At 32.3% G+C, this 13,273-nt stretch overlaps 1 protein-coding gene across 4 annotated transcripts in view; it reads right to left on the reverse strand.

Moving 5' to 3' along the window:
* Window positions 1-903: 903 nt before the first annotated feature.
* Window positions 904-13,273, reverse strand: part of LOC6035467 (titin) — an 81,687-nt gene continuing 69,317 nt past the window's right edge. For 3 of the 4 annotated variants that reach the window (XM_038262406.1, XM_038262404.1, XM_038262405.1), the window contains 6 exons: window positions 11,904-11,998; window positions 10,564-11,028; window positions 6,692-6,850; window positions 6,434-6,610; window positions 1,932-2,001; window positions 904-1,869 (listed from right to left, as the gene is read on the reverse strand). In XM_038262406.1, coding sequence (XP_038118334.1) covers window positions 1,796-1,869; window positions 1,932-2,001; window positions 6,434-6,610; window positions 6,692-6,850; window positions 10,564-11,028; window positions 11,904-11,998 — 1,040 coding nt within the window. In that variant the 3' untranslated portion in view covers window positions 904-1,795. The remainder of the gene's footprint in view (window positions 1,870-1,931; window positions 2,002-6,433; window positions 6,611-6,691; window positions 6,851-10,563; window positions 11,029-11,903; window positions 11,999-13,273) is intronic. The other variant, XM_038262407.1, reaches the window with a different exon arrangement.

Genomic DNA, 13,273 nt, shown 5'->3' on the forward strand with positions numbered 1-13,273 from the left:
TTTTGTATTTTTGTATTTTTGTATTTTGTATTTTTGTATTTTTGTATTTTGTATTTTTGTATTTTTGTATTTTTGTATTTTTGTATTTTTGTATTTTTGTATTTTTGTATTTTTGTATTTTTGTATTTTTGTATTTTTGTATTTTTGTATTTGTATTTTTATTCGTTTTTTGTTGATTTTCAAAGTTTTACTACAGTCGATAAATTTCAAGAAGTTCGATCCAGGAATGGGACCATCCATAAACCACGTGGAAACTTTAGGGGGTTGGTATGGCGATTGTTCACGCTCCATACAAAAAGTTTTTGTATGTACAATTGTCAACGAGAGGGGGTCGAGATTTCCAAAAAAGTGTCCACGTGGTTTGTGGATGGTCCCAATTGAACACTGGACCTTCCACTTCTGAGGCGGGACCGTAGTCATTAACCACTGGTCTCTATTTTGTTGCATGGTAGAACTCATTATTGTTTAAAGACTTTTATTTTTTTTTTGTTTACATATATTTTCATTCTGTATCATATTTTAAAAAGATAAAAACTAAATGTTATGAACATCCGTTTAAAAAAATCGCGACTGATTCATAAAACAAACATCACTGTACAGCAGTTGCAGAACATGTTCTAATGTATGCTATATTTCATAGACCTGAAATTTTTCAACTAACCCATATTGGTGTTTTATGCAACATTGTGTTCAATGTTGCATCCAAAATTGCATTTCTTGTTAACGAGTGCCAGCATGCTGACGAAAGGCGCTTTTTCAAAGATTCTTGGGCACGTGCTGGACATGGTGAACTCTTTTTGGAAGCTGTAATCGAACGTCAAAGTGATGATGAGCCATAATAAGATGTACGATGGAAATACATGCTGATTGGACTTTCGGAATAGCAGAAAAAAACAACCTCAGTTATAACATGTTCATTTTATTACGTCAATTTCGCTGTTACAATAGGTTTGCTTGCATAATTTAACTATTTTTAATTTTTTTATTTGCTTTTTATTTATTTTCTAGAATTTCATCCATTTTTATAAGTTTGACAAACTACTATTTATTTGAGCAGAATATCTGCCACATAGTGGTAACAATGTATAATGGGACTATCTGAGCGAAGCTCGGGGCTATAAAATTGTCTAAACAATAAAAAAAAAGATAAACGGTTTCGGAAACAAATTCTAAAACAATGCCGTTTGCTTCCTATTTTGCCTGATATAAAAATACTATTTCTTTGTGGTTACACAAGTAAATATAAATGGATCAAACTAAGAAATACCGATCAACTTAAGCAAGATAACAGACAAGAAGGTGGTGACAAGTATAGTGTGTGTGTTGTGTGTAGATAGTAAATTAAACCGAAATAGTAAGCAAGTAACAAAACAGTAGAAATTGATTGTATAAATTGTTCTATTTGTTTGTTGCTTTTCGACACAATTAACGCGCATGCAGTTTTCCTACACATCGAATGTAATTGCGATTAAGTAGAATTTAGAATTTACTGACGAATATGTGAGCCATGGTTTTTTCGTTGGACTGAAGTTAATCCCTCTTAAAATTGAGCCGTTTTAGTTTCAACTTTAGTGTATAGAAAATAGCAGTGTGTGTAACTTATTCACCACGAAAGCAATTTCGCTCTAATTTGGCCACGCGCGCTTGTCCTTAGTTTTTGCTGCATTTGCTTGCCTCAGTCACGTAGAAACGGGAAGTGCTTCCCCCCTTTTCTCCAGCTCTGTAGCTGACTGGTTGATTTGAGTTCAGTTCTTTAAAAAATATGTACTTCTGGCTGGCTGCTTCCACGCGCAGCTTACTCCTCATTGGGACCGAAGCGAGAGGGTTTCTTGTCCTGGCTGCTGCCATCCTTGGCTCTTACCACGACGTCTGTAAAAGTGGAAAGAATTGATGAGCTTTTAACAAAATTATGCACGTGTTGTGAAGCTTACCGTCCGTAGATTTTTTCTCGATGTCGTCCAACTTGACTAATGAAAGTTTCATCTTGCCGCTGAGCACCACCTAAAATTATTGGAATGTTTAGAAGATTGAAATGACTGATAGTTACACTGAACAATGAAAAAAATTATTAATGGAACAAGTCATACATAACTTGTCATTAAAAAAGGAATAAATAAGTAATGAAAAATAACTGCAGAATGAAGATGTGATCATATTTTGTCGTTTCCCGATATTGCTGTACATTTCTTAGTTATTTTGCTCAATTAAATAGATTCAAACTTTGAACCAACTGCTCGAGCGGTTTTCTACAAAGCGTTTTAAAATTTTGCAGGAATCAATTGGCGCTAAAATATTCATGAGAAATGTTTTTTCCAAACTGGTCAAAATAAATGTTTATGCACCGAGTTGCAAATAGAAGACTTTTCAGCACGATTAATATTTTGGCGTTCGATAAATACGACGAGTGCAATAAGTTTTGCAACGAGTTGAATAATTACTTTTTTTTGCAGTACCAGAAACACTCTATGGACTTGGATTTTCCCAGTGAAACATTTGCTTCCCCGCTTGAATTTAATTTTCCGTCAAAATAAGAGTCAAAACAATTGTTATTGAATAATATTACCTTTCGAAACAAGGGCTGAAAATTTGAACATTCCAGCACTCAAATGAATGCTGAAATAGTAGTTTATGCAACAAGTTGCAAAAAGAAGATTTTTTCAGCACGAGTCGTACATTTATCCAACGAGGTTTACCGAGTTGGATAAAAACGGCGAGTACTCAAAAAATCAAGTTTTGCAACGAGTTCCACACAACATTTTTTTGCAATTCCGAAAAACACCCATTGAGTGAAATGTTAAGTCAAACATTCATGTGTTTAGTAAATTCACCGTTCAAAACAAAAACATATTGAAAATAGTGTTGAAAAGTTCAACTCTTCAGCACCCCTTTCAGTGCTGGTATTGCACTGGTATTGAAAGGTATTAATTTTCCTTTCTGTTATTTTTGGTAGGGAAAAGCAGGCCGTTTCGTTTCTCCAGAAGGACAGGAAAAGTTGACAGTTTTACAGCGGAATTGCAAAAAGTATTTTTTAGTACTACTATTTTTGGCGATATAAAAAGAGCAGGATTTTAATTACTTTCATTAGACATGATTTTGCTGACACTTCTATTATTTTAATGAAATGGTGACAATTTCTTGCTTACTTCCTTTTTTGCGTTGAAAAATTACAATTGCAAGATATCCCAATAAAATTGTTTTGGAAATCTTTTTTATTTTTGCTAAGCCGATGCAAATACATATTTTTCAAGGTAATGATTTTCTATGCAAATATTGACACATTGATTAATCGGGTTCTAGAAGCGTTTTTTCTGATCCATATTGAGTCTATAACAAATTTGTAGGTTTTAATGAAACAAATTTTCCTCATTTTAAATGTAACTCAAAAAGTGCTTTAAAATGTTTTTTTTAAGTGCACGTTTTTTTTTATGTAAAATCCACCAAAACGTGATTGTTCGTGTGCAAAAACATTTTCAGCTGGAGATTCAAAAAAATCCTATAAATTTGTTTCAGAGACCACAAAAAACAACTACAACCTCTAGAGTCCATTTTTCAGTTGATAATATCTCAGCAACTGTTGGACCTAGTTATAATTTAATTAAAAAAATTCACATTTGACAAATAACGAGTACGAATATTTTCAAAACTATTAATCAATACACTTTTTACAAATGTATTGTAAATTTTCTTATTTTGACAAAATAAATATTTCAGGGTGGAATTCTGAAAAAAAATTATATTTAAAATTAAAGGCCAGTTTGAAAAAAATATCGATTTTTGGATCAATATGACCCAAATTTAGTTTAGAAGTATATAAAAAAAAATGCAAACATCCTTACATGAAAAAAAAACATCTTTAAAACATTTGCCGAATAAATTTTTTTTATCTCAGATAAATTGCATTACTGCCAAATATTTTTTTCATTTTTGAAGTTGAAGGTTAACATAAAAAACAGAATTAAAAAAAAATCTAAAAATAAAAAAAAATGTATTGAAAAAAGTTCTCTTTGTTGAAAGCTGAAAAGTACGAAAATTTTAAGAATTTTTTATTTTGAAAATGAGGTATTCCATATTGATTGTCTTAAAATTGAATTTTCATTTATTTTTCTTCCAATGGCAATAATAAGAATCCACGCCGCATATTTTTTAAATCTGAAACTAGTATCGGTTTTTGTGTTTTAAATGCTATTCATATTAGATATCGTTAAATTGAAGGTATTTCGCAATAAAAAAAAAATCATCCTTTCAAGCTCTATCATATTTTCTTATTATTTGTCAAGATGTCTTGTGTTCTTGTTGGGATAGTTTCATCGAATTTCATTCAACTCGGCTGCAAGTATAAAATGTTCTTAAAAAGTGTTAACTTCTATTTTTTCCATCATTTTAAATAAACCATGAAAAAATTAAAACTGTCTAAATTGCCGCCAAAGAAACAAACATCAAACAAAGGAGACCGCGCGAACTTTTCCACAAATCGTCAGCTGTGTGCTATCTTGTGACATAGACCATTTTGGTCGAAAATGAGTTAATGATGACGTTTTGCTAGACTTAACAAACACTACAAGATGCTTTAACTCGATTTTGGAAACTCGCTTCCGTTTCATGGATATCGCAATACACACTTGTGACATAGACCAATTTATCATCAAAATGATCGTGCAAATGTGCAAAATTTGTCTTGTTTTTCACAAATTTATGTTGATACACACTTTCTAAAAGCAATGCAATCTTTTGTTTTTGAAAATATACTGATTAAGTCGGTTAAACTATTGATTTTAGTCTATTTTAGTTTGTATGGAAATTCTGTGCACACTTGTGACACATAGTACAATTTTACTTTCGAAACACACTTGTGACACGTGCTTTTCAGATTTTTGTTTACATTATTTACTGTATCTTTTAACTGGTGTAACCAAATTAGTTGAAACTTGGAGCGTTTGTTAAGCGATAGTATACGAACCGATTGCTTCAATAAGTTTGGCTCTACCATTTATAGTTTCAAAAATATTTATCATCAAACTTTAAAAATCGATTTTCTCGAAAAGTACTAAATGGTCGTTGTCACAAGATAGCACACAGCTGACGAAATGTTATTCATGGAAGGTCGACAGGCGTCTCTGGATCGTTTTGAAAGTATTTTAGAACGAAAACCGCACATTTTTTCATAAATCTAAAAAAAAACTCGATTTTTTAAATGCAATCCATCATTGAATTATATTTCAAATAATTTAATAAAACAAAAATACATTGAGCGACACCAAGTCCAGATTCCAAAAAACTTTTTTATTTAATTTATTTTTCTGGCAATATTGAAAAATTGGCAAAAATCATCCCTGAAAGTATGGTACAAATTGCACACCATAAGTTTCAAAGACGATATTTTGGTCGATTATTTGAACAGAATTAAAAACTTCGTTAATATTTTATAACAAGAAATCTCATCATCTAGAAAATAAACATTAGTTTTACGATTAACATAAAACTTGTTGTAAAAATTGTATCTCTATAAATCTTAAAAACAAGTGTTTTAAAGGTTATCTACGCTGTCTACCGCAATGCCCATTACTGTTAATTGCTGATTTTAATGACGCTGATAGAACTACCAACCAAAATGCTAGCTATCATAAGAATACAGTGTTACGTTATCATTCCAGCATTTCAAAAATGTACATTTGCTAGTGTCACTTACGCCACTTAGTATACTTATCGATATTTGGGAATTAAGGTGAAGCTAAGGCAGCATTTGTTATTGGCAAGGCATGTCATCTTCAGGGAGGGTGTTTCAGTAGACGTTCGTTGAAGAAGTTACTTTTCTAGACCAACCAAGTGTTCGGTTTGTGTGCGGTGTTGTTGTTTAATTGTGTTTTGTGAAATTTTGAAAATTATTGACAAATGAGTCTGATTTTGCTGATTTCTTTTTTCACTATACTTACGTCCGGATTAGGTACAACACGCTGTTTTCGGGCCCAATACTTCCCATTGGGACGGTATGTATAATCGTTCAAAAACTAAAACCAAGTTTGCTTTAGAAAAGTATCTTGACATCGTTGTTGATCTTGTTTGGGGTTTAATTAAGCATGAAGTATTTTACAATGAATTATGATGGTTTAAAAAATTCTTTTCGTGATACGACGGTTGACAATATTCTTTCAATTTTCAAAAATCAAAATACAACCCGTGAAATTTATTAATAAAAAAATAAAAAAAAAATAATTTAAAGGCAAATAAAAAGCTGAGCATTTCCCCAAAAATAAGTTGCTCAATTTCATGCGATTAGTTATGGCAAACACAATGCCCACAACATGTATCAAAGTTAGTCTTTTTTCTCATGAAACATTAATTTTCATTCAGAGTGTGTTACTTTCATCAAACGGGGACGAACAAAATGGGGTTTAGCTGCACGATCTTCTAACTCTAACTTCACATCTTTCATTACCTCCCTCGTTGGGGATGCTATGCGGGTCGTTGTGGAGGAGGCACCGGAGCCCGAGGAATTGACCACCGTGGTTTGGGTGGTGGTCGGTTCCGAGCCCAGCAAAACGTTGAGCTCCAGGCTTCGGCCCTGGTTCAGGTTCGAGACCGACTCAAACACCACGATCAGATTTAAATCGAACTAACGCGGTTTTGAAAATTAAGGATAAAATAATGTTTAACTCAAGTTTAAAGTGTGACTCTAGGTAAATTATATACTAACCGGCGTATCCTCCTGGGTTCGTGCGCTAGTGGCAGTGGCGGTTGCGTCCAGCTTTGCCACGGAATGGTCCGAATCGGCCAACATAACCTTGGACGATTGTGGCACTTTCGTTTCGAGCAGCACGCACTTGGATTCCGCTGCATCGCACTCGACGATTGACTGTTTTTTGGGGAGATGACAATTTCATTAGAAATTTCATGCTAATAAAAATCGACTTGTTTTATATAAATACAACAAAAAAATCGAGACAAATTCTACTCATTGTGAGTTTGAGTTCTACAAGAGTATACAAAGCACTTCATAAGTTTCTTTTTTAAGTAATTTAATATTAGATCCCTTAAAAAATGTATCAAAATAAACTCCGTCAGTTTGGTAATAAAACTTTTTAAAATTTTAATTGAAATTTGATGCTTAATTTTTTTAATATTTAGTTTGTGCTTATTACCAAAGTAGTAATTCTCTAGAATTTAGCCGTTTTTTTATTTTGCTTGAATAAATAATTGTTCATGCATTAACCTTGTTAAACAAAGCAATATTGCCTGATTAGTTTTGCCATACAAATTTGCAGGCTTGTGATACAAATAAGGCATGTATTTTGTTAGAATTAGAATTTGTAGAATTTGTTTTTTAAGACGGGATTTTCTGATCGATTTTACGTTTTTAACAAAATTGTAGGTTATGATAAGAACATTAAAAAATTGGTACGCGGAAAATATCTATATTTTCTTAATTTTACTCGTTACCACTGTATATCATACAACATTTCCCCTATATTACTACAAATGTAAAAAAAAACAGATTTTTGAAATTTTCGAATTTTTTTCGGGGACTTATTAATGGCATCTTTTGCACTCGAGTTTTTGAACATATGGCCATACAAATTGTTCATATTTTCATAAGCAAAATCAAAATAGCAAAATAACATTACAAAATTTTCATGGTAAAGTGTTCCTTTTAAAGTTAGAGGCCCTCTTGATTCAATTTGATGTTATATTGAAAAAGAAACGGTTTTAAAATTGTCTGTTCTTTTTTTAAAAGTAGTTTATGCAACAAGTTGCAAAAAGAGGAATTTTTCAGCACGGATCGTACATTTATCCAATTTTAAGTAAAATTTTCATGTATTTTGTCAATAGATCGTTTAAATCTAAAAAAAATAATGATAAGTGTTACACAGAAAAAAAAAGTTGAATTTTGGAATGTTGAAAATTTGGTAGGTTGAATATTACCTCTTTATTTGTGTTATATTACATAAAAAATGTGTAAAAATGTGAACCTGATGAATATTTATCAAAAACTGATGAAAATTCATCATTTTCTGGGGTAAAATTTATCATTTATTTTGCCACAAAATCTGTCACCATTTCCTGATGAATATTACCATCATTTTTTTTCTGTGTACTTTTCGAAACAAGTGCCATTTCAGTGCTGAAAAGTAGAACTTTTCAGCATTTATTTTGTTGCTATGTGTTGCTATTCGATTCTGTTATTTTTGGTACAGAAAAGTAGGCTATTTCGTCGTTCAAGAATGACAGGAAAAGTAAGTAATTTCACGAAGGAATTGCAAAAAAAATAATTTAAAAGTTTTAAATCAGCCAAACATTTTAAAATGTCCAAAACAAGTTATTCTAAGCACTTGAACAATTTTCTATATTTCTTCAAAAAGACTTTCAAATGTATTTTTTGATTTGGAATAAACTTTGTCCATCGATTCTTTACCGAAAATTTACAACTCAATTCAACAATAGTAGTTTATGCAACAAGTTGCAAAAAGAGGATTTTTTCAGCACGAGTCGTACATTTATCCAACGAGGTTCACCGAGTTGGATAAATACGAAGAGTGCTGAAAAAATCAAGTTTTGCAACGAGTTCCATACAACATTTTTTGCTATTCCGATTTCCCATTTCAGTGCTGAAAAGTAGAACTTTTCAGCATTTATTTTGAAAAGTGTTGCTATTCGATTCTTTTATTTTTGGTACAGAAAAGTAGGCTATTTCGTCGTTCAAGAATGACAAGAAAAGTAAGTAGTTTCACGACGGAATTGCAAAAAAAAAGATTTTTGGAAGCTTTTTGTGGAAATTTTCAGTTCTTTTTGATAAGAAAATCCCTTCTCAACAAACTTAGATTATTTTTTTACCGAATTTGGTAGTTGAAAAATCGGTAAAGTTTAGATAAATAAACCATTCGTCAAAATGAACGAAATTCTACCGGATTTCGGTTGTGCGATGAACAAAAATGAACTTCGTTACCAAATTTCGGTAAGTTTTTACCGAATTCGGAAATTTTCAGTTTACCGAACTATTCAACATTTGAAAATTCGGTAAAATTCATCGAATTCGGTAAAAAATCTAAGTATGAAGATACAGCTTTTTGATTTTTGCATAGCACTCTTCTATGGACAGCCCCCAAATATGTATGGCTCATTTAGACCTAAGGAAACGATGGACAAAGTTTTATCCAAATAAAAAATACACAAATTCAAAACTGTTTTTTTGCGAAATTCCAGAAAACTGCTTCTTTTAAAAAACTAAGTTTTCTCAAATTTAATTCTTTACAGATTAAGATTTTTCCCTTCCCTTTACTAAGCAATCGAATCCAGAAGGGAAAAGATCACCAGTTGTGTTGGTCCGAGCCGGGATTTAAACCCCGATCTACCGCTTACGAGGCGGAAGCGTTACCACTAGGTTACGTGGCTCGGTCTAAAATCGTTTAGTATTTAATATTTGTACATGCCACAAATTTCACTTGATAAACTCTTCAAATATTACAAGATAAAAAGAAATGTGTTTTAAACAAACGGAAACTTACTAAACATGTCTGAACTTAACAATTTTTCATTATACTGTTCTTGAAATTTCTTATGATTTGAAGTTTGGCTAAATACAAAAAAATGAGTAATATTTAACATTTCTTCAAAGAATTTTATTTCAATTCAAATATGTCTTTTGACTGTCTTTTTACAAAAAATATTACAGAAACAAATATATATGTTCACCTAAAAAAAAAACCAAAAAGTTCTGACTTTTTTTCATAACATTATTTTCAAACTATTCCTGTTTGAGAGATTGAACTCATCAAACATTTTGAAAAATGAATATATTTTTTTCAAAGAACATTAAGTTCAGTTCAATATATTTGATTGAATTAAGATTTTTCTCATTTCAATATTTAAAGAACTTCTAAATAATGGATAAACTCTTCAAAAATTGTACAGAAAATAATATTTTTTTGGAAAGATCACAAAATTCATTAGCATATGTTTGAATTGTAACTTTTTCAAGTAAAACTATTCAAAGAATTGCTTTGAGTGGAAAAAATTCCAAAATAAGTTAAAAAAGTAAAGATTTGTATGGGAGAGCATTCATGATAATAAATCTCTTGAAATTGTTTGACGAAATTCATTAAAATATGTCTGAATCAGACTTTTCTTTAAAAAAAACTATTTAAGGAACTGTTGATTGAAAGAATGGAAAAACTAATATAAATGTTTAATTAACAAGAATAAGACAATTAAATTCATAAAAATATGTTTGATTTCATACTTTTAATCTAAACATAATTTAAGTTCTGGTTAGAATTGAAATTATTAACATTTGTCGTACAACCATAGGAAAGACCTCTTACCCCCCAAAACGGATTACGCTTGGCAACCATGTGGTCTAATCTGGCAACGAAATTATGGGAAAGTATAATTTGTAATACACTTGGATCATGACGAAGTCCCGGGTATAAGGTGCTTACTACCGGATTGTGGATAGCCAAATTTGGATTTATAACTTTCAGAACGTTATCCCAATTCATTTATATTTATGTAAATCAAATATCATTTGAAAATACCTCAATTCTTAAAGTACCAGCACATAAATCAACTCACCGAATCCAGCGTGACCGACTGCACCGGGCTCGTGGGCCGGCTGATGGACGCGTGATGTCCCGGCTCGTACGAAACCTTCTTCTCCATCGGTATCACTTTGACGGTGCTTCCGCTCTTGCTCAGGCCACGTCCTTCCTCTTCCTGGCTAGCCGTTGTTGCTGTTGTTGTTGTTGTTGTGCTACCGATGCCACCGTTGCTCGTTTGACGCTTCTTCTTCGGCACCGCTCCGGCTTCACGCTTCTTCACGACCTTCGGGGCTACTTCCGGCTCGTCTACAGCTACTTCTTGTCGTTCCACTTCTTCTTCTTTTTGGGTGACTTCCGGTTCCGGATTGCACCTGCTGCTTGCGGTGGTGACGCTGCTGTCGTCGTCCACGTGTTTGACCACGTGTCCGCTGGTGGCATCAGCCGCAGCCGCCGGGGATTCCTTCTCAGCCGGTTCGGTATTGTCGGTTTCTTCTGTTTCCTGTTTGTTTCGTTCCGTCGCGCCGCAGTTTGGGGGAAAAATCTCAGTTAGAATTACGTGGCAGGAGCTTCTTCACTCAGGAGGGAAAAAGGAAAGAAGCGAACCAAAAAAGTGTTTGCCAAACAAATGAAAAAAAGAAAACTAATTGCTAATTTTGAATTTCTTGTTTATTCGTAGTAAGAGTTAGGGTTTCAACATAAAAACAAATAACAATGAGAGAGAGAGAAAGGTTATTAATAACTTAGGATAAACCAATATATATGTCGTGGTGAGCATGTTTAATATACAAGATATACAGGACTTTCGTGTATCAGTAGTGGTAACAAAAGGACAATTCACTCATTGGTAAGTAAGATAGGACAACTCGAACAAAACACAAACTAACAAAGAGAAGTAAAGGATTAACTGAAGGGGAGAGCCTTCAGTTGTTATTGCTGATAATATCAGCTTTTTGGCTTGACTTGTTGGCGCTGTTCTACTACGGTGGTGTAACATTCTCGAATTAGTAACTCGATCGCATTTATAGTACACGCTGGAGACTCTTTCAGGGATTAAGGAAAAAAAAACCAGACGAAATTTATAACAAACGGGACGGGCTGTTAAAAACAACTTCAAGGGGAAGAAACGGAAGAGAAATTACTCAAAAAGGCATGATCCAGGAAGAATTGGGTCTCTCGAGCGCTTGCAGCGCTCTTAGCGGCCAGAATTTGAACTAAATGACAGCTAGTCATACCAAATTATAACAAAAAATTACAAATCATCCTGGATCACGCAGTCAAAAAAGGGGGTAAAAAAATCTTTCTATTGAGGCATCAGCAGTGAAAAAGAGAAGAAAAAAAAATCGCTAGTAAAAAGTGTAGGTAGAGTGTTCTAACCTTGCTTAAGTTGTTTGCTGCCGATTGCTTAATTCTATCTATCTTTAGTAACTGCTCGTCCGCTGCGCTAATCAGACCTTGAATTGCCGTGACGACTGTGTTAGTCAATGATTCGTGTTTTTTTGGTTTGGTTTGGGGGAAAATATTGGTTTTCAAATATTTGTTTGATTTTTGGTTTTTCGTAGTTGGTGGTGATGTGTTCATGTCGGGTGTATGTGCGTGGGGCATTTCGTATTCGTTCGATTCGCGTTTAATTGTGGTGGAAAAGAAATGAAACAAGAGATAATTTATTTCGATTAATTAAAGTTCGTTTGCGATTGTTCGATAGTTTTATTTATAGTGCTAGATCAAAAATGTGCATTTTGAAGATTGAAAACAAACTCAAATCGCTATGGTTAGAATCATCGCTATGAGTGTTGTAGTGTGGAAAGTTCGAAATAAATTAAATCTATGCAGCAAAATTAAATATAACGTAAAATAAATAATCATGTTGAGAACAGTTAAATATCCAGAAACATACTTTTCTTTGTGGATTTTTGGAAGGGGAATTTTTAGGAAAAAAAAACAATTCAATTTTTAAACGAATTTTCGAACTTTTTGCAAGGACTAGATTTGAACTGAATGCAAAATATTTTAAATGTTTTGACATTCAGATCATTGTGATTTTTTATTGCAAATATAATAAAATAACTCAAAGCTCGAGATTAAGTAACTAAATAATATATAAATGTCACATTCTTTCCCTTATAAAGTGTTTCTGGAAAACAATTCGAATTGCAGCTAAGAAATAACACAATTGAGTCAAAATTTGGAGGAAGCATCGTTGCTACGATTACATTTGCTCACATTGGTCATGTACAAACAATGGCCAATATATTTTTGACACAGTTTTTGTTCTTCTTCCCGTTCAACTTAGCAATAACAATAATAATATTGTTTTGATTTTTTACGCAAAATTTGGCTGCATTGAACACTTATTTTGCAAAATATGAAAATTACCTTTAAAAAATGTAATTTTGAAGATAATTGAACAAAAACTGAATTTGCTCAAATTTGCTCTTCTTCCGTTCAACTTAGCAATAACAAGAGAGGGAATAGATAGTCAAATTTTATAAAATAAACTTCTACAATTGATTTCAAACTAGGATATAGTAAAACAAGCAACCTTTATTTTTTGGTCAAATTTAAACAATTTCGGTAATTCAGAAAATAAATCAAATTTGAAAAAATATTGATTTAAAATTCTGATTTACATGAAAAATCTTATTGTTTTGAAATTTTACGCAAAATTTGGCTGTATTGGACACTTTTGTTGCAAAATATGAAAATTACATTTAAAAAAAATATTAAAATCTTGAAAATAATTGAAA

Source organism: Culex quinquefasciatus, chromosome 3, assembly GCF_015732765.1.
Source record: "Culex quinquefasciatus strain JHB chromosome 3, VPISU_Cqui_1.0_pri_paternal, whole genome shotgun sequence".
Classification (NCBI taxonomy): domain Eukaryota; kingdom Metazoa; phylum Arthropoda; class Insecta; order Diptera; family Culicidae; genus Culex; species Culex quinquefasciatus.